Source organism: Poeciliopsis prolifica, unplaced genomic scaffold (genome assembly GCF_027474105.1).
Source record: "Poeciliopsis prolifica strain line A6 unplaced genomic scaffold, Auburn_PproV2 SCAFFOLD094, whole genome shotgun sequence".
In the NCBI taxonomy this organism is placed as follows: Eukaryota; Metazoa; Chordata; class Actinopteri; order Cyprinodontiformes; family Poeciliidae; genus Poeciliopsis; species Poeciliopsis prolifica.
Window position 1 is genome coordinate 1,035,322 of NW_026562469.1, and position 20,949 is coordinate 1,056,270.

Below are 20,949 nucleotides of genomic sequence, written 5' to 3' on the forward strand. Positions count from 1 at the left end.
CAACAAAGACTTCACTGTTTCATTCATCTGTGGCCTCATTTCATATGCAAATCAGGAGGCCAGGTGGGCGTGGCCTAATCTAGGCTGAAGTTCACACCGTCTGCAGGGTTTATGTGGCATAATCTCCTTCAGAACAGCAAAACCCCAAACACCCAGAACCAGGAGGATTCTCAGCTGTCAACGGTAAAACAATGTGAAAGAAGTTTGATGAAAACCTGGGAACAGTCCAAGTCCGAAGCTCTAAACCTGGGAACAGTCCAAGTCCGAAGCTCTAAACCTGGGAAGCAGCAGAAGCCAGTTTCCTCCCAAAGCTGCGGTTTGAAGAGAAACCGTTGAGCTTAAAGGATTCTTACTTCTGCTGACGACCAAACATCATGAGACCAACATGAGCCGCCGAAGGCAGGCTGAGGAAGAGGAGCAGTGACATCATCAGGGGCTGAAACGATGAAGAAAACCAGTCAGAGTCCCAGAAGGTCAGAGCTGAAGGTCCAGTCGGTTCTGAAGGTCCAGTCGGTTCTGAAGGTCCAGTCGGTTCTAAAGGTCCAGTCGGTTCTGAAGGTCCAGTCGGTTCTGAAGGTCCAGTCGGTTCTGAAGGTCCAGTTGGATTTGAAGGTCCAGTCGGTTCTGGAAGTAAACAACAAAATAATCCATCCATCTGTCCGTCTAATCTCACTTAGTTCAATGTTTTGGATTATCATAAATGTTTACAGTTTCTGTCGTCATGTCGGCTCTAAACAGGATTATTCCAGATTGTTTCAGCCAATCATGCGACCCGTTTAATGAACAGCAGTCACAGTTCTGGTTTATCTGAACATTCACTGAAAGCTTGAACAAGTTCAGCACAGAAGCAGCTTTTTGATGAACTGACGCTTCTCTTCATGTGTCTTAATCTGTTTCCCTGCTTCAAAACGCAGAGCAAGCAGGAGGAGTCAAACAGCAGCCGGCGCTGCGAGAAAATCCGTCCTGGCTGCTTTAATCCAGCCACAGGCAGATTATATAATCTGCAGCCTTGAGCAGGAAGCATCCAGGCTGACTGGAGAAAAGCAGCCACTATCCAGCGGCTTCTGCAAAGAGATGAGAGAATGAACAATGAGCAGGGAATCAACAGCAGATCCAGAAGGGACAGAAAGTCCAGCAGACAGAAAACCTTCTGCACAGAGGAGATCACAGAATCCCAAACAGATTCTGACACACAATGCTCAGTTTTTAGCATGTTTTCCTCTCAGAAAGATGGTTTTGGACCTTTCTGTGAGGGATTAGCTCAGCGCTGCGGCTAGCTTCCTCAGACTGAAAACCTGTGTTGTTTCCTCTCTAGATTTGCTTTGGTATGTGCAGGAATGCCAGTTATCCATTCTTCTATTTTTATTCTCAGTAGATTGAAACATGGAGGAATTCTGACTCAAATGGGTCACAGGGTTCACTCAGTGCTTTGGATGCTAACAATCTGATATTGAACGCTGCTGTGGGATACACCATGTCCTGAGCGCGCTCTCACACACACACAGTCGTGTTTTCATCACTTGTGGGGACTTCACATTGACTTCCATTCATTTCTATAGCCTAACCCTAACCTTAACCTTTGCCCTAACCCTAACCATCACAGACCGAACTACTAACCCAAAGACAACCATTTCCCTCATGGAAACCAAGAAAATGTCCCCACAAGGAGCCATGGTCCCCAGAAGCCCACATTGTAAACAGAAATAGGTTCCCATAAGGATATGAAAACCTGATAAACACACACACACACACGCACGCACGCACGTGTACACACACACACACACACACACGCACGCACGCACGCACACACACACACACAGACACACACACACACACACAGACACACACACACACACACAGACACACACACACACACACACAGCATCCTACTGCGGATGAATAATTCAGAGCTGCAGGAGAAAGTGCTCAGTCACCACAGAAATCCCGTCCACCTCTCAGGACGGTTTGTCATCCTGCTCCAGAACCTTCAATCGATAAATCCATTTTGTGACACATTAAAACAGCATTAATGATGCTTTTAATTAAATCGGTTTGTGCATTTCATGTAGAGTAAAACCTGACATGAATATTTTATGTCTTTAGCTTCTGCGTAACATCATTTCAAGCAACAGCAGTTACCCTAAAAAACTAATGTATTTATGAAATGTGTTCCATGATTCTGAGGAGGTTAACATGTTTGGAGAACAAACTTCCAGTTCAATAATCAGGAACGCTGAACTGCACTGAGTAATGCTTGTGTTTACTTTTCCTTCTTCACTTTTCTTCTTCTGTTTATAAATCTCTATTTTGTTTAAATATGTTGGGATTTAAATAAAATGTTTCTAGTGCATGTTAATGAACACCACCAACTAAAACAGAGCAGCGCTAACATTAGCTCTGCTAACGCTAAAGCACAAATCAGAAACATTAGCTCTGCTAACACCGAAGCACTATGGCATTTTGTAGAAGCTAAAGCTAAAGTGCCATTTCAAAATGGTGGAAGCTATTGCTAAAATTGACATTGGAAGCTAGTAGAAGCTAATGCTAATGTGCTAAATGTTGGCACCCACCACATATGTTTCTCAAACATGTGATTTTTTTTGCTTGTTTGTTTGATTAGCCCTGCAGGTTGTTTGTTCATGTAAAGGTTGAGTTGTTCTATTTGTGTTGTCGACTTTTACTCAGTAAAGTTTTTGGAAGAAAAAAAAGAAGAGAGAATGTGAGGACAGGAAAAGGAACTGCAGCTTCAAAATAAAAGCATGAATATAATTCTTTAAAGCCAACGTCCAAAACTTTGTTCAACTGAACGTTTACAAAACAGCCAAGCAAATTAGCGCCTTAGAGTTTATCTTGAAAAACTAATTTAGGGGATGCTAAGTGTGCTAAAAGCTAGTACCAGCTATTAGTGGATTAGCTGAATTGTAGCCACCACTGTGTATTTGTTATCCTGCCAGCGGTGTATTCCGGTTCTGTTGGAGCCGCAGAGTTTGCTTACACATCAGGCCGGCCCACAGCAGCTGATTTATCTGAGCCATCATCTCCATCCTCCCTGACCGGCTCAGAGGCACTGCGGCAGGAATCTGACTCCAGACCGCAGACACGGGGGGCGGGACGAGGCTGGTCATGTGGCCCGCAGCAGCGCGCGGACCAATGGAATGAATGGACCGTAAATAGGAGCCAATGGGAGGCCGGGGGCGCGCATAAAAGGCGAGCGCCGCTTTAATCCGCAGCAGCAGCGGCAGCAGGAGATCCGGAGCTTCTCACCTCAGACTGAACACAGGTAGGGCAGCTTCGTCCTGCGGGGCCTCGGCAGGATGATGCGGGGAGCCACGCAGGCCGGCGGGATGTGCACCTGCTGATGCGCCTTGTTTCCCGCTGCCGAGCCGCAAAGCGCCGCTGCGGGTCAACCGGCCGACCTTGCGGTCTGTCCTGCGCTCAGGTGTTGCGCAGCAGCGGGATGCGCGCGCCGCTCTGCAGGATCCACCTGCAGGCCGGACCGGAACCATCAGAACCACCTTAAATCCGCCCGTTTTAATCTGCGCAAACAAAGGAGCTGCAAACAGCGCATGCTCAGATCCAGGGAATTGATCGCACTTTGGGACGATTCCGGTCTTCTGATTCCTTCAGGGCTCGTTCGGCTCTAAAGCTCAGAACCGGTCCTGGTTCCGGTGGTGCTGAAGGTGACCGGGCGCCGCGCGCGCGGTGCCGCAGCCGCGTGCAGCCGCGGCTGCGTCACTGCGCGGCCTCCTGCACATTTAATCCCTTTGTGTCTCCCCCCCCGCCCCCCGCCGCGCCCCGCCATGTCAGAGTCCAGATTACATCCCGAACCTCCGCGGAACCAGAATCAGCTGATTCAGAACCAAAAACGGAAAACCTGCGGTTCCGTCTAGCCTGAAGGTCAAGAAGAATCAGCTGCTGATGATGACTCAGCAGCTTCTCTGCTCATTTTTATTATTTTGATGTTTTTTTATTCCTGTAAATTTCATCTGGATTTAAAGACGTCAGAATCAAAAACCTTCAATTGATCAACAGATTTCTGATTTGAAACCAATCTCTGCTGCTTCCATCTCCCCTGGATCAATAATATCTGATTGGACCAGAAATGCATCAGTTTTAGTGATTAAAGCTCGTAAAGGACCAGAAACCGGACGAGAAGGAGGCAAAAGCTTTTATTTTGAAAGGCCAGCAGAACCGCTTGAGGTTCATGAGGAAAATGAGAATTTATTGGTTTTGTTTTATTGAAATATTCAATTAATGATGTGGAAATTACTTTAGCACGAAAATACAAAATTAAATATTTAGACACTTATTTTGAAGGAGCCTTTTAAAATATTGAACCAAAGAAATGTTGAGGTTTTTATTAAGAATCAAGTTTTTGTGTTAAAAACAACAAATTATTCTGCATGGATTAAATTTGAATATTTATCTTAATTTTCAGATGAATAATCTGGAAATTAAGATTTTATTTCACTTAGAATTTTATGATTTCCTAGGATAATTTAAGGGATCATTTGTCTCCCTTTAAGTGTGAAATACACTTTTGATTTTTTTTTTTTTTTACAAAATTCACTCTTTTAACATTTTATTTTGAAGACTGTTAAAAGGTTTATTTAAACAACCAAAACAAAATTAATCCAAGGAAATATTTATTTTAAAAGATCTAGAATAGAATCAAAAGTTTGTGTCTGGAAATCAATTAAATTTGGACCTAAATAAAATAAAACATTCCACATAAATAACATAGAAGTTGATTTCATTTAACTTGACATTTTATTTTTAGAATATTTTGTTGTTGTTAAAAAGTTCAGTTTCAATATCAAACGATCAATTATTTAGTGTAGTTTATTTTTTAAATTAATATTTAACCTATAAAAAGTTTCTTATCTAATAAAGAATCTAAAGTTTGGACCAAGTAAAATATTCAGCTGATGATCAAACAGATTGATTACTCACTGTTCCACATAAATGATTCAAAGTTCTCTGATGGGTTTTGTGGTTATTTGTGGGTCCAGGTCGGCAGCCCAGACGTCATCATGCCTTTCGGAAACACCCACAACAAGTTTAAGATGAACTACTCTGCGGAGCAGGAGTACCCCGACCTCAGCCAGCACAACAACCACATGGCCAAGGTTCTGACGCTGGAGATGTACGCCCAGCTGCGCGACAAGGAGACGCCCAGCGGCTTCACCCTGGACGACGTCATCCAGACCGGCGTCGACAACCCAGGTCGGTCTCACCTGGAGCCAGACGATTGGTTCCTGCTTCTCAGGAGACTCAAGTCACCCAGAACCACGTCGCAGGGGCGGCTCCTCTGGGGGCTGCGGGGGGCCGATGAGTCCTGGGAGGAAAAACAAAAACAGACATTAATGGGCTCCAGAAGTGAACTGGGTCTGAGTTACACACACAAGTAATGGAGAGCTAAAACCATAAACACATCAGAGAAAAAAATGAACAAAACCTGGAAGACCTTCAGATAAAAACTAATTACAGATAATCTGTGGGTAGACAAGAACTAAACATAGAAAATATTCAGATAAAGTAGAACTAAAATAGGAAATATGAACTCAACCTGGAGACCACCATGGAAGGTAAACATGAGATAAACATAAAAAGTCTGAAGGTAATATAGAACTAAACCTAGAAAAGCTTCAAATAAACTAAAACTAAACCTAGAAAACCTGCAGGTAGACATTAACTATACCTAGATAGTCTGCAAGTATAAATTAATGTAGAAAACATTTCGATAATATAGAAATAATGCTACAAACCCTGCAGGTAAAAAAATAACTAAATCTAGAAGCCATTAGGTAGACATGAAATAAACCTAGAAAACCTTCAGATAGAAGAAAACCCTGCAGGTAATCTGTTTTATTCATAAGATCAGATTTCTCTGGTGGAGTCCTGATAAAGAAAAATAAATCTAGACATAATTACACTTAAAAACTTGTTTGAACGTAAATCTGTATCTATAAAACCAGAACATAAATTTTCACTGTGGGGTCTTTGGCCCCGTTGGGCCCCCCCTGATTTCCCCTCTGCTCCACCTGAATGCAGATGAATGGATGATTCTGATTGGTTTGTCTTAATATTTAAACATTAGGTATGAACAGACACACCTGAGCAGGTCTACTGTTTGAGACGAACCTCAAACACCTGAACGCTCCCCCGGGTCAGAACCTCGTCAGAGTCCAGATCCTGTGAATCAGATCAAAAATCCTCGTGCTGCATTTAGAGGCTGTTGGGATTTTAACATTTGTTTTCCTGATTATGAAGGACACACTACCAGCCATCATAGCTGAATATTTGAAGGATGTTTTTATTTGACAAGCAACAAATCAACCTGATACCTGCAGGCTTTGGACTGGAGGTGCATCAGACTGTTTATCCATCCTGCACTTCTGCTGCTGTTCATTAATTCCTTCCTAATTGGATTGACTTGATAGCTCGAGTTATTTCTGCTCGTTAATTCCCCACCGAGGGCGGAGCCACTGCTTCCTGTCTGATCTGCTGATCCTCTTCTTCACATCCAGAATCATCACGTTCAGCTGCAGAAAGTCAAACCAAGAGCAAAGCTGAGGTTTCAGTTTTCTGTCCCCCGGTGTCTCCCTGCAGGTCACCCCTTCATCATGACGGTGGGCTGCGTGGCCGGAGACGAGGAGACGTACGATGTGTTCAAGGACCTGATGGACCCCGTGATCGAGGACCGTCACGGAGGATACAAACCGTCAGACAAACACAAGACGGACCTGAACGCAGAAAACCTGCAGGTGAACTCCGAGAACTAACCTTGTTCAGAACCAACCTGGTTCTGGTTGTGTTCGCTGTCCGTGGTGCTGAATCGGTACTTCCTGATGTTGGACTCATCTGGTAACCTTTGTCTTTCTGTGTTCAGGGTGGAGACGACCTGGACCCAAACTACGTGTTGAGCTCTCGGGTTCGGACCGGGAGGAGCATCCGTGGTTTCTGCTTGCCACCGCACTGCAGCCGCGGCGAGCGCCGCGCCATCGAGCAGCTCTCCATCGAAGGTACAGCAGCAGCTCTGGTCGTTTCTGGATGCTGCTGTCGGTAAACCTGCACAGTCAACAATTAACGGCAATAACTGGCGTTATTTAGCATGTCGTAAGAAAACATTTCTCAGTCATATTCACCAAGTTATTAACTATAAATGTCACAGTTATGCTAACTAAATATTTAATTAGCAAGCTAAACATTAAGCATTTGTCAGACATGCTCAATGTCTAGTTTAAAGCCATTTTTTAGCTCAGATATAAGTATTTAGTTAATATGCAAATTTACTTGATGACCAGAAGTGGACTATCAAAGTAAAAGCTGGTTCTTCTGAACTTCTGAGAATCTGTTTTTAAATCGCTTCAGCCAACTCTTCATCAAAGTTTATTTTCAACTGAAGCCAAAGTTTGAGCCATTTTAAAGGCAATACAGACATTTAGCCATCAATCTGCAGGGGGTCCATCAGACTTTTATTTTGATAGTCCACTTCTACCGATTGTCAAGTGAATTGAAAATTGAAAGTATAGCTAGCTCAGATCTAGTTTGGGGATAAATATTTAGTTCAGAGCTAAATTATTAGCTGCTCACTAAATAGTTATGTAGCTAAATTCTCACGAAACATTTAGTTAGCCAAGTTAGCTAGGTAACTTGCTAAAAAACAAGATTTAGTTAGCGAGCGAATCTGTCTTTAGATGGCTAACTAACTAAATATTCAGATTGAAACTTTTGACATTTATAAATGTCTGCGTAACGTAGTGAACATTACTGAATCATTAATCCTACCGGTTCTTCTCCAAGCGGCAGCCCGCAGCTAAAATGGCGGCTTTCACTCACAAGATTCCGCTTCCGGTCCAACTGACTGATTATCACTTCAATAAAAGTCAGGCGTGACGTAAAGCTCCGCTTACAGGTGTCTGGAGAAAGTGAGGCAGGTTAGTCACCACATCAGAGCCCATTGTTCTGTAACGGAACCGAACCGGAAGTGAAGGAGCAGCGCGGTTAGCATCACCTTATGCTGCGTTCAGGGACATGCAGGGATTCTCTGAATCATACCGGGTTTATTTTGCTCCGTCTGATGAGGATGAGTCTTTATTTATAGCCTTCCCATCATGCCTCAGTGAGCGGCCAACACACCAAGCCGTTACGTAACCGAGAGCAGAGCTTCGTCGTGCAGAGAAACTCCGAACGAGCTCAAAGACACTGAGGACACTCTGCTGCCCCCTGCTGGTAGAAACAGGGACTGTTTCTGTTAAGACAAACATCTGTAGATGTACGAGAGCAGCTGCTTATGTTGAATCCATAAAAAAAACCTTTACAGTTGGTCTTCTGGACCTGAAATAATTTAGTTCCATAAAATAAAGTTTACCAAAAAAAACAAAAAAACAAGTGACACTGCTAAATGCTCAAAACCATTTTTAAGTTGAAATCTTTTTTTACAAACCTTTCAGGCCTAATTTAGCTCCATATGATGAAGTTTGCAAAAAACGGAACTTAAAACATAATTAACCATAAAAATGACTTTTTTAGTTTAATTTTTTTACAAACTTTGTGGCCCTAATTCAGCTCCACATAATAAAGTTTGATGAAAAAAAACATTGAACCTGAAAAGTAATTTCAAACTTTTTCCATTTTATTTTTTAACAGTCCTTATGGTGTTAATTCAGCTCCATAAGCTAAAAAAAGCATGAAAATCATAGAAGGTGACAGTGCAAATATGTTAATAGCAACATATTAATAGAAAACTTAGTGGAAGAAAAAACTGTTCTGCATTTCATTTGGAAATCATAATTTCAGAGTCTAGAGAATCAGAATCCACATTATTTGATGTTTCTTTAAAATAAAAAATGGCAGCACCATTGACATGTGACCCAAACACTGAACCGTCTGACTGCAGCCACTCAGTGGCACCACACCTCCGACCCATCGGTTCTGACCCGGTTTCTCTCTGCCTGCAGCTCTGGACTCTCTGGAAGGAGACCTGAAGGGGAAGTACTACGCCCTGAAGAACATGACTGAGGAGGAGCAACAGCAGCTGATCGATGACCACTTCCTGTTTGACAAGCCCGTTTCTCCTCTGCTGCTAGCATCTGGGATGGCGCGCGACTGGCCCGACGCACGCGGCATCTGGTCAGTACGTTCCCAACACACTTAGCTATTAGCACATTAGCTCAACTATTAGTAAATTAGCCCAGGTACTAGCACATTAGCTCAGACACTAGCACATTAGCTCAGCAATTAGCACACTTCCACTAATGTGCTGATTGCTGAAGTAATATTTGATTAGTGTTTTCTAACTCTGAAAACATTTATGGGACTTAGCTTCTGTCAAATCATCTGGATAAATGTAAAGCCCCAACTTACTTGGCTGCAGCTTTTTTTTTTAAAACTTCAGTTAAATAAAGTTCAACATCTGTGATGAAGTTTTGATTATTGACTAGTAAGAGTTCTTCAAGTAGTTAGGCATTTACATTCATGCTCTTATTTTGAAGTGGCTTTAGACCGTTTACTCTGCGGTTTCATTTTCTCTCCTTATCTCCTTACAGTAAAACCTACGATCAAAACACATAAACATAAATGCATCTAAAGCCGTTATATTGGCCATTAAATTGGTGGTTGAGGTCTGTAGCCTTTCAAGGGAAAACATAATTTGAATTTAGCATTAGCTTAAAATTTCATGTTGGTAAAGCGTTTAGCATTAGCAGAACTAATGTTTATGATTACTGTTGCGCTAACCTTTTATTTAGCGCTGTCCACCACGACATAAACGCAATAGAAAACCACCTGTACTCACTCCCCCACCTGCCCTCGTGATGCTGCCCTGGGTAACTGTCAATATGGCCGCCATTCCATCTGGATCTGACCCAAATGTCGTCCATCACCTGCAGGCACAACGACAACAAGACCTTCCTGGTGTGGGTGAACGAGGAGGATCACCTGCGTGTCATCAGCATGCAGAAGGGGGGCAACATGCGTGAGGTGTTCACACGCTTCTGCACTGGGCTCACCAAAGTAAGCTCCACCCCCTATCTCTGCCCCCTTACCTCTCCCACCCCGTCTCACCTGTTCACTCTGTCTCTTCCAGATCGAAGACTTGTTTAAGAACCGAGGACATGAGTTCATGTGGAACGAGCACCTGGGGTATGTCCTCACCTGCCCGTCCAACCTGGGGACGGGGCTGAGGGCCGGCGTTCACGTCAAGCTGCCAAACGTCAGCAAGCACGAGAAGTTTGGAGAAATCCTGAAGAGGCTGCGGCTGCAGAAGCGAGGAACAGGTACGCCGCCTCCGGCTTGGCTGGAGCTTCATGAACTACAAGGAAAACAGACTCAGGCTAAAGACTTTTGGAGCATTTGTACTGTGTGCAGGTAAACTGCAGGGGGCAGTGTAGAGCACCATCAGCAAATACAGGGCGTCATTTGTAAAGTTATTTACAACTTTAAGATAAAAATAGTGGTTCTATTTTCACCATGATATTTATTCATATATATCAATATGAAGCTCAATATTTAGTTAACCAGCTAAATATGTAGTTTAGCTTACTATCTTAGCTTGGTAAAATATTTAGTCCAGTGCCAATTATTTGGCTAAAAAGCTAAATATAGCTAATGAGTATCATTAACTATTTAGCTTGAGGCTAAATACATTGAACTTGCTAGTTCAATCTCTTTAGATTAAACTAGTAATTATTTGGTCTCAAACTAATTATTTAGTTGCCATGCTAAATGTAGTTAGTAAGATAAATGTTTAGCTTGATTAGTGGAAGTATGCCCACCACTGCGGCCAAGTCAATTAGAAGTTAAGAGCGCTAAGCGTTTTTCAAGTTAGCTAGTAGCTGCTAGTAGTTTAGATAAGCGCTTTAGAATTCATCTGGAAAATGTGTTTAGGAAGAAGATAGCTCCGTTATTAGCATGTTTAGTGTGTGTACCACTAACTTCCTGTCTGCGTCTCAGGCGGCGTGGACACCGCGGCAGTGGGCGGAGTCTTCGACATCTCTAACGCAGACCGCCTGGGCTTCTCGGAGGTGGAGCTGGTCCAGATGGTGGTGGACGGCGTCAACCTGCTGGTCAACATGGAGAAGCGCCTGGAGGCCGGGGAGGCCATCGACGACTTGATGCCAGAACAGAAGTGAACTGTCTCACTGTAACACCGCCGTCCTCCCTCCTCTTCCTCACTGCACCGTCCACCCCGCCCTCCTCCTCTTCCTCACTGTACCAGTCCGTCCTGACGCTGCGGGACGCGTAGAGCCGCTCGGTTAGACTGCAGTCTTCCAACATGTGAAGGATTTTCTATTTCCTTATCTGCACCTGTTGGATCCATCTAACATCTGAAATATCTAATAAAGTCTCTGTGGCCCAGACTCAGCGCCTGTATTCATTTACAAACAAATCAAATTCACGCAGGTTTCTGAAGAGAACACTGTGGACTTTGACTAGGCCGTTGGTTTTGGCTTCTAGACTCGTTTTTGGTCTGCAAGATGCAAAGCATTTTTTAAAACGGAAAAACCCATAATTTAAATTTTTATGCAATCATAAATGTGGCCTAATCATCACTTAAAACGAGTTAAAACCATAAGTTTACATACCCTTCATTTTCACTGTCTGAAGTTTAATCAAACCATATTTCTCGTTTCAGGTAAAGTTAACATCATATTTCTATTTGCCACATAGAAATAATTAGGTTTACATACAGAACACGTACATAAAGACAAACAGTTCGAGGACAAAACTTGTGAAAGGAAACACAACCAAATATTGGGATTTATGTACACTTATGATTCTGATTTTTTTGTTCTCATTACTGAAGTTTTTAATAGATATTTTAATTTTGACCTGAAATGAGAGAAACTTGGTCTACTTTATCAACCAGAGAAGAAAAATTGTATGTAAATTACGAACAAAATACTAAACAGAAAGTAAAAGCAGATATTTCCATTCTGACGTCCCTCCATTAAAATCCGGGAGGTTTCTCTGCTGCCACCTGGTGGTCAATCAGCGTCACTGCAGCAACAAAACGGAATTTTGTTCAACTGACTGAAGATTCATTATAATCAATAAACTGAAGTAAATTTTATCAACACTTTACGTAATTCGAATAAAAACATTTTATCCTCTTGTCTCCACTTTTGATATGGAACTATTTTTGCCTTATTCCAACCATAAATCACATTTTATTGTAATTTTAAAAAAGTTGAACATATTTCACACTTTAGTGGAAACTGAAGAGTTTGCACCTGAAATTGAATCGAAACGCAGTCTGGAGGTCTGCTGAACTGAAGACTGTTTGGCGCTAGGTTCCCTGTGGTCACCATGACGACAGGACGCTGATGCGTTCAACGTGTTTAATGAGACACAGGTGAGCCTGAGCTGCAGTCGGATCAGCTGACTGCTCACATGTACAAAATCAACAAGGTGAGAAACTATTTACATTCACAAAAACACAGAGAGACTCTGAAGAGGAACGCTAACAGCCAGACTCAGAATCCCAGAATGCTTTGCAGCAAAGTCCGCTCATCCCCGCCTACAGCGTCAAGCCGGAACCAATCAGCAGACAGCTCAGTCATCCTGCTGGGAGAAACAGGAAGACGGCAGCCGGGTCATTTCCTTCGGGTCATCACTTCCTGTCCCTGTCTGTCCACCTGAACCACTTCCTGTTCTCCCGATGCTCCCAGTCCCTCTATAGTTTGAGCTCGTTGGCGATTTTGGAGGCGATGTTCTTGAAAGATGGACGTTCCTGAAATGCGTTTGAAGCGGACGCCGTTGAGCGAGAGGCGGGGCAGCTTGCAGACCTCCATCTCCCATTGGACGAGGCTGTCTGCGTGCCCGTCGCCATGGACACAGAGCAGCAGGAAGACCTCGCGCTGCTCGTAGTCGCAGTTGTTGGCGTCCAGGACCTTCCTGATCTCGCGCATCATGTCCGCTGGCTCCATGGACGACGTGGTCTTCATGCTCCAGGTGAACCTCAGCGAGCGCGGCTTGGCGTCCTTGGAGTGCGGCGTGGCGGGGACGCCGGCTCCTCCCTTTGGTCGGACGTCACGGCGCGGCTGGAGGGAGGAGAACAAGACGTTAACGTCCTGCAGACGCTGCGCTCTGATTGGCCGTCTCGCTTTACCCACCTGGACCCCTCCAGTCTGCCGTTCCTCTCCGCCTCCGACGGCGCTCTGCCAGCCGAGAGGAGAAGGAGAAGCAGAGCGTAAATCACAGGAAAAACCTGCAGAACAGCTAACAGCAACAGGAAGTGATGCATCCTGAACTTCCTGTCTGGTCAGGGGCCAGACCAGCAGATGGACCAAAAGCTTGGTGCCAAAAAACGGTTTATGAAGCTACTGCGCGGAAAGTATTCACACCCGATCCTGAAATGATCAGTTCAGAATCCAGCCAGCTCAAACATTTTATATAAACTGTTGATAAATGTTTTAATATCGACCTGATGAATGTAGAAGATTTTATTATTTTTCTAAATGTACTACCGTATTTTCCGGACTATAAGTCACAGTTTTTTTCAGAGTTTGGCAGACGGTGCGACTTATACTCCGGAGCGACTTATGAGTGTAAATTAACACATTATAATGTCATGTCACGTTATTTTCACACTAAACCTCAGGAGGGCGCTCTAGGCCTGTGTTCTTCTACCTCTGGAGTTAACAGAGTTGTTTACAAGAGACATCAAGGACGTTTAGTGATTAGTAGAGACACGGATGGTTTGGTAAACTTGTTAGCATGTTATTGATGCTACAGTTATCTGACTAACTCTTAATAAGTTATGCTAACATACCAGGCACATTCTCAGTTCGTTATTTGTCGTGTAACGTTAGCATACCGTACAATTATTCAGCCTGTTGTTGCCTCTATTCCATTTTTATTGTCTTTCAAGATGACATGTCTGTTCTTGGTGTTGGATTTTATCAAATAAATTTTTCTCAAAAATGCGACTTATAGTCCGGAAAATATGGTAATATTTATTTCTTACACCAAGTTCTTTAGTATTATTTATTTGGATAAAATTATTTTCTATCAACAGACGAGAACAAAAAGTTGAACTTCCTGAGATAAAATCCTTCTGCTGCTGTGTTGCATCATGGGATTCATGGTTTTATCTGAGTTCAGCCAAGGAAAGACAGAAGGAAGGAAGATAATGTAAAGAGGGAAGGAAGTATTTAGCTTTAGAGGTAAATAACCACTGAAGTAGTATTGTGAAGGTCAGTGGAAGGACGACGTTCGGTGTAGACCTTCTGGTGAGCTTGGAGGTGAGTTTGGAGAACAGGTTGGACGATGCGCGGCTGCGGGCCTGGGCCAGCGGCGTGGCGTCGTGCGACAGGCTGGGCGAGGCGGGCGGGCCGTTGTAGGTGGCGGTGCGGCGCTCCCTCAGCTGGCCACCGTGGAAGGTGCTGCGGCTCGCCGTGCCGCGCGGGAAACGCAGCCTGTCGGGCGGCGTGGCCCCGCTGCTCACGCTGTGGGTGGAGGCCCCGCCCACAGAGCGCTTAGCAGGTGAGCCAGAGGAGCTGGGGGAGAGGCGGCGCAGGTTAAAGGTTGGCATGTGAGCCCGGGTGTGACCAGCGGGGGGCGGCGTTACCTGTTCTCCTTGCCGTTGTGGACGGCGGAGGCGGACGACTTGTCGGTGGCGCTGCAGACGTACGTGTTCCTCCTCGTCATGCCGGACGCCTGAAACACAGAGCCGCACCGATTGGCTGCTGGAAGCGAGGCTCCACCCCCGAACCAAAAACACTCACAGCCGTTGCAGCTGGCGCTTTCCGGCGATCCGGGATGTCGCCTACATTGGGGTTGTTGGCGTTGCCTAGCAATGGGCTGCTCGCCTCTCCGGCACCCGGCTTCCTGTTAGCATCCGGCTTTGGCTCCGCCTCCGCCTTCCTGGCAGCAGCTGAGGAGGACAGGGGGGGTCAGAGGCTGAGGGGTGACCCGGATCTGGTCCGGGTTCTGGTTCTGGTACCTTGGTCACTGAACCTCCTCTGTTTGGAGGAGGAGCGCTGAGTCAGCAGGTGGGCGGGGGAATGGCTGCTGGTCGAATGAGGCTTCAGCAGGGAGGAGGCTCCACCCACATCCATCTGGACACACACACTGGTCACTTCCTGTTGGGCATCTACCTGTCGTTACCGTGGTAACCGCTCACCTCTGCGGCCTTGCGTCCCAGCAGCAGGTAGGTGGCTGTGATGTCATCGTACTTCATCTTGGAGAGCGAATCGTTGATCTTCTCTCTGCAGTATCCCATCTGGACCATGAGATCTGCGGACGACACGCCAGTCAGGGTGTGTGTGTGTGTGTGTGTGTGTGTGTGTGTGTGTGTGTGTGTGTGTGTGTGTGTGTGTGTGTGTGTGTGTCTGCATGCATACCGATCCGGTTCTGGTCCTTGATGTCCAGCTGCGGCTCCACGTACGGCAGCAGCTCGTCTTCGTCGCCGCCGTTGATCCAGCGATCCTTCATGATTTGCTGAAACAGAGAAAAGACGATTTGGACCCAACGGTTCTGAGGCAGGCGGCGCTCTGGGAACCTAACCCTGACCCTTAATGGGCTCTGACTGGCTGTGTGTGATGACCTCCTGACCTCCAGCGTTCCTCTCTTGCCCGGGTTCAGAACCAGGAAGCGCTTCAGCAGGTTCTCGCAGTCCGTCGACATGTAGAAGGGGATCCGGTACTTCCCCCGCAGAACTCGTTCTCTCAGCTCCTGCAGAGACAAACACACGGGTCCAAATGGTTCCAGGGTCCTGGAACACCTGGAGGCGGTTCCAGACCGGACGGAGACCCACCTTCAGGTTCTGTCCATCAAACGGCAGCGACCCGCTGACCAGCGTGTAGAGGATCACACCCAGACTCCAGACGTCCACCTCCGGCCCGTCGTACTTCTTACCCTGAACGCAGCAGCAGGAACAGGCTGACCCAGGTTCTGACGGTCCGCCGGAACCTGGGTGGGCCTGGGGAAGGTCCAGTTACCTGAAAGAGTTCTGGCGCTGCGTATGGAGGTGAGCCGCAGAACGTGTCCAGCTTTCCGCCCAGAGTGAACTCGTTGCTGAAGCCGAAGTCGGCGATCTTAATGTTCATGTCGGCGTCCAAGAGGAGATTCTCTGCCTGCAGGAGGAAGAGGAGGAAGAGGAGGAGGAAGAGGGAGAGACCTAAAACGTCACTGCTGTCCGTGATGCATTTGAGGCGGCTGGGAAAACGGAGTTACCTTAAGGTCTCGGTGAACGATGTGCTTCTGATGGCAGTACTGAACTGCAGAGACGATCTGAGGGAGAAACATTGAGGTTTAAATAATTTAATAATCTCTGGTTTATGTAGAACTGAAGGATTTTACAGGTTTCATTATTACATATTTCATACAGGGTTTTCCCTCAGTGACACTCAAGCATTTTCAAGGTACGTTTTCAGAAAACAAACAATTCATTATTATATACAATTTACTCCTGTTATCAATATCAAGGTAAACTAACACAGAGCCATTAAACCAGGCTGCTCCAAAAACGTTTCACAAGAATCTCTAAAAAAATGTCTGTTAAGTTTTCAGGCTTTTAGCAAACAGAAATATTTATGGTAATTCTAACGAACCTAAAACCAGAAAGTTTGATCTGATTTAAATTCTTTTTATTACCGTCATATTTCTGGGTTCAACTGTAAATAACTTTTCCAAATTTAGGCTTTTAATCAAATTTATTTAAACCTGTGCAGCATTTTTAAGGACTTTACAGAAATCAAACAATTTCTAAACCTTGGAAACAACTCAATGAATTCAAGGATTTCAAGGGTTTCAAGCACCTGAACCTGAATAATAATAAAAAAGAATATTATCTCACAGCCCTCTGCTGCTGCCTGGCTCAGAGGCTCTATGGCAGGCTGACCTGCTAAAACCACCTGCTCTACTTCTGGGTTATGGGATGTCTGCGTTACCGTGGCGACGGGTGGTTTGGGAGTGTTACCTGTCTAAATTTAGCTCTGGCCTCCTTCTCCTTCATCCTCCCATGAGCTACGAGGTAGTCGAACACTTCACCTGCACACACACACACACACCCACACACACACACACACACACACACACACACACACACACACACACACACACACACACACACACACACACACACACACACACACACACACACAGAGATCAGAGGTGGATCCAGGTGTTTGGCTTTAATCCAGGTGTGTCTGCAGGTGACAGACCTCCGCTGGCGTACTCCATCACCAGGTAGAGCGTCTTCTCCGTTTCTATGACCTCAAACAGCTTCACTGCAGACAGGTAGGACAGGCTTTAAAACGGTACCAGAGGCCCAGCTGAGGCCCAGCAGAACCAGAACCTGTTGGACCTGGCGGATCCAGGTGGGACTCACCGATGTTGGGGTGGTTCAGGTTCTTCATGATGCGAACCTCTCTGAGCAGCTGAGACAGAAACACAGCAGGACGTTAAATCCAACAGACCCAGTTCTGGTTCTGATGCTAGTCTCACCTTCTGCAGGCTGGTTGGGTTCAGCTGAGTCTTGTCGATGATCTTGATCGCGACCTGAAAGGTAAAGATACGGGTCAGAACAGGTGTCGGTTCTGGCGCGTGTCCCAGAACTGCGTCCGGCCCGGTTTCACCTCGCGGCCCGTCGGGATGTGCCGGGCCAGCTTCACTTTGGCGAAGTTTCCCTTCCCGATGGTCTTCAGCAGTCGGTAGTTGCCCACGTGCGGCGAGTCGTCCGCAGTGATGGCGGCGGCGTTCTTACAGCGAGCGGAGCGGACTGGGATGGGCATCGCCTCACCGCGCCCGTCTTCCCCAGGTGCATGCTGGGAAACAAGGAAGCAAAACAACATGGGTCAACCAGAATCCAAACTGTTTGGACCTTTCTGTCAGCCTGGAACTTTATCCAGGTTGATGTGACTCTGCAGAGCAGCTGGGAACCGAGAAGGACCAGGAGAACAGGCACAAGAGGAGGGAAGAGTCAGAGTACAAGATTTGAAATTATTCAAATTTATCAAGACAGTTTGATCCTCATTAAATTATGGTTTACTATGTTTACTCATTTATGATTTAGAGATGGCAGTGACAGATTATTTTATCCAGAAAAACTAGCATGGTAACATTAGAGGCCTTAAAAACTGTCTTATTAAAAACAGATTTATGTCTGAATCATAATATAAATACCAATATAAATATCAAAACATGTTTTGTCATCAGACAGAAGAATAACTTCTTTAATGTTTTGGTTTTAGGTTAAGATACCTGAAATTAGTAAATAAATATCCATTTGTCTTGACTGTAGATTTTATGCCTATTGGAAATTATTATGTCTGATAATCCTGAATAAGAATTTGTTTAAAATAAAAATCTATAACATAATCTATTTGCTTTTGTGTAAAGCAGAGAAGCAACATTTCCTTCTCCAAAAATAACACAACTGTGATTACAGCAAAAGCTGTGCAACACAATGAATCATAACTAGTCATAATATCAGAAAAATTTAGCAATCACAGAACTTCTTTATGAAAATATCTGATAAAAATCAGAAAGCAAAAACAGCAGTGAAGAAAATGTTGGCTCATCATATTTAAAATCATCACTGAAGTATTTCTCTTTTTTCTCTGAAGAGTTTTTAGCGGCGCTAGTGGCTCGTATCTTTAACAGTAGACTGACAGGAAGGAGGCCGAGGAAGACATGGGGCAAAGGTCGCCAGGCCCGGGAGTCGAACCCACGACCTCTGCATCGAGAACTGAGGCCTCCAAACGTAGGGCGTGCTAACCCCTGCGCCACCACAGCACACCCCACACTGAAGTATTTCTGGATAATATCTCAAAGATGTTCTCAATACGGAACAACTCTGATTGTTTTTCCGGTAAATATAACTGTTCAAATTATTAAGACTGGTTGAGAATAAAACTAATAACGATCAGTATTTAGCCTACAGTCTGCTGCCAAACAGAAAAACGACAATGTTCCTTTAAGACTCCAGTGTTTGTCACAACAATAAAGTCAACCACCTGCCAGCGGTTCCCATGTCAGTTTTTATTTCTTTTGAGCAACTCCAAAAGATTCCTGGGAAAGTTCCTTTGTTTTATTTATTACAGATTGTTTCTTTATATCTGTGGTCACCATTACTACAGAGTTTTAACAAATATTCAGGCTTATCCAGAGGAACTGAAACTCTTAACCTTCTTATCCAACATTAGTGTGTGACCTCACATATGCTCTGCTTGTGGAAACCATCAGAAGAGCTGATGTCATCAGTTGACGACTCTATACTTTCTGCCAGCAGCCAGTTTAGATTTTAAATGATTCAAGAGCAGCCAATGCAGGAGCTAATTGGCTAAAGCCACAGAGCAGAAAGTGTTTGCTACCAAAAATGTTTTCCACTGTATGTATTAATACGTATTGAGAAGATTTGATATTTTAACTATTAGAACAGGCAGCTCTATGTGTCTCAGACAAGTCAAATGTATCTTATCGTGTCCTTTCAGCCAGCTGACTGGCAGTGCACAGCAACAGTTGCTATGGAAACTCAGAGAGATCAAAACACTTTGAACTACTAGAAGAGTGCTAGGAAAGTTTTGACACCCTTGGTAAAGCTGGAACAGGCTGGAATAAACACTCTGGATCAGATTCTTAGTCCCTGGCAGATTTTGGAGTGACAGATCTGGGAGTTGTGATCAAATGGATCCGGACCGAACCTCCAGGCTCCGGTTCGGACCCTCAGGACTCCCACTGGGGCTGGAAATGTTCCAGCAAACACCGGAAACGCTCCTGACAGCCGTTTCCTCCCTGATGCTCGGAAATCAGATGATTCAGCTGAAGAGGAAAAAGTTTGGAGGCGTTTCGGTTCTGACCCACCTGTTCGGTGTCCCGCTCGTTGACGGTGGGCAGAGGGGTCCTGGTGGACATGATACCCCAGTCAGTGTAACGGAGGTCCGGTCATGAAGCCGCCGCCGCTCCGCAACACCTGTCTCAAACTTAGCGGGTCGGAAAGTGACGTGCTGCTCCGGCTTCGGTTCGGTTCTATCTCAACGAACTCCCTCGCGGCATCACCTGTCTCTGTCCTGGGTTACCTGTCCCGGCTCGGATCGGATCCTTTTCCGGAAGTTTATAACTGTCATGGATCCAAACGGAACCGGAGCAACAGTTCCTCTTTAACGCCGAAGTTAGCCGGGGAGTTAGCAGTCCGACGCTTCCCGGTGCTGGGACTTTATTTCGGGGAGAGAGGAGGTCCGGCTCGAGCCGCCGGCCTCTAGCTCCGGTCCGCCTGGTGAGACAGTCCTGGTTCGGTCGGTTCGGGTGGAATTTGGTTCTGTTGGATTCTCCTCATACTCTCAGCTAGGAATCAGCTAGCCTGAGCCAAGATGGTGGACTAACCCAACCCTACGCGCTGACGGCAAGTGACGTCAGACGCTACGTGTAATATGATTGGTTGATGAGGTCCAGCAGCAGCGTTTGTTGTTACTAGGGTGACTAGAAAAAACGTCGGGATGACGTTGAACCCCACGGACAGGGGCGCGACTGAGATGTATATTTATAAAGTCAATATTATGACAATAAAGTCCTAATATTCACAGAACAAAGATGTAGAATTACGAGAAATTAAGTTGTTTTAATGAGAGCAGAGCCTAAATAGAAAATGATGAAGAATGAAAAATGGCCAGCCTGAAAACCAGAAACTGAAAAAACTTTGTGAAGATCAAATGGTTTAAACTATTCCTTTAAACACACACACTACTTACTGAAGTAATTATGAAAAAAAGAATATATACCCGTATGGTGTCAGATGTGTCCTTAAATAAACAGGAAAAAGCTCCATATAAAGGACAACTGACTGAAGACGATTTAATAAAGCAGTTAAAAAGAAAACTGCAATTTTCTTAATCAAATAAATCAAGAAAACCATCTAAGAAAAAACAAAGTAGTTTACATTTAAGTTCCTTAAAGTCTAGTTTTCCCTCTTTAAAGAGGATTCTTCTTGGTCGATCCTTCAAG

General features: G+C 45.0%; 1 protein-coding gene, 1 long non-coding RNA gene and 1 pseudogene across 3 annotated transcripts; 1 reads left to right on the top strand and 2 right to left on the bottom strand.

Moving 5' to 3' along the window:
• Positions 1–3,157: 3,157 nt before the first annotated feature.
• On the top strand, positions 3,158–11,363 carry LOC129353618 (creatine kinase B-type). The gene is made up of 8 exons (XM_055022974.1): positions 3,158–3,280; positions 5,013–5,226; positions 6,613–6,767; positions 6,893–7,025; positions 8,964–9,135; positions 9,894–10,017; positions 10,091–10,280; positions 10,957–11,363. Exons 2-8 carry the CDS (start codon positions 5,034–5,036, stop codon positions 11,133–11,135), a joined length of 1,146 nt encoding a protein of 381 aa, XP_054878949.1. The 5' UTR covers positions 3,158–3,280; positions 5,013–5,033; the 3' UTR covers positions 11,136–11,363.
• On the bottom strand, positions 5,134–8,189 carry LOC129353640 (uncharacterized). 2 transcript variants are annotated; one of them, XR_008605039.1, is made up of 4 exons: positions 7,792–8,189; positions 6,348–7,071; positions 6,117–6,195; positions 5,134–5,338 (listed from the first exon to the last, which is right to left on the bottom strand). It is a non-coding gene; the product is annotated as an uncharacterized LOC129353640 (long non-coding RNA). The 2 variants fall into 2 exon arrangements; XR_008605040.1 differs by lacking the exons at positions 5,134–5,338; positions 6,117–6,195 and having other exon boundaries at positions 6,283–6,545; positions 6,787–7,071; positions 7,792–8,181.
• Positions 11,364–12,330: 967 nt separating the features above from the next.
• LOC129353612 (MAP/microtubule affinity-regulating kinase 3-like) lies at positions 12,331–20,379 on the bottom strand (annotated as a pseudogene).
• Between the last annotated feature and the right edge of the window lie 570 nt (positions 20,380–20,949).

What these genes read in the sequence shown, in the direction of transcription:
- LOC129353618 (XM_055022974.1), top strand. Translation starts at nt 5,034, where the DNA reads ATGCCTTTCGGAAACACCCACAACAAGTTTAAGATGAACTACTCTGCG. An exon ending in CGAGCAGCTCTCCATCGAAG is followed by an intron (nt 7,026 to 8,963) that starts GTACAGCAGCAG and finishes CTCTGCCTGCAG; the next exon opens with CTCTGGACTCTCTGGAAGGA. An exon ending in CCCGACGCACGCGGCATCTG is followed by an intron (nt 9,136 to 9,893) that starts GTCAGTACGTTC and finishes CATCACCTGCAG; the next exon opens with GCACAACGACAACAAGACCT.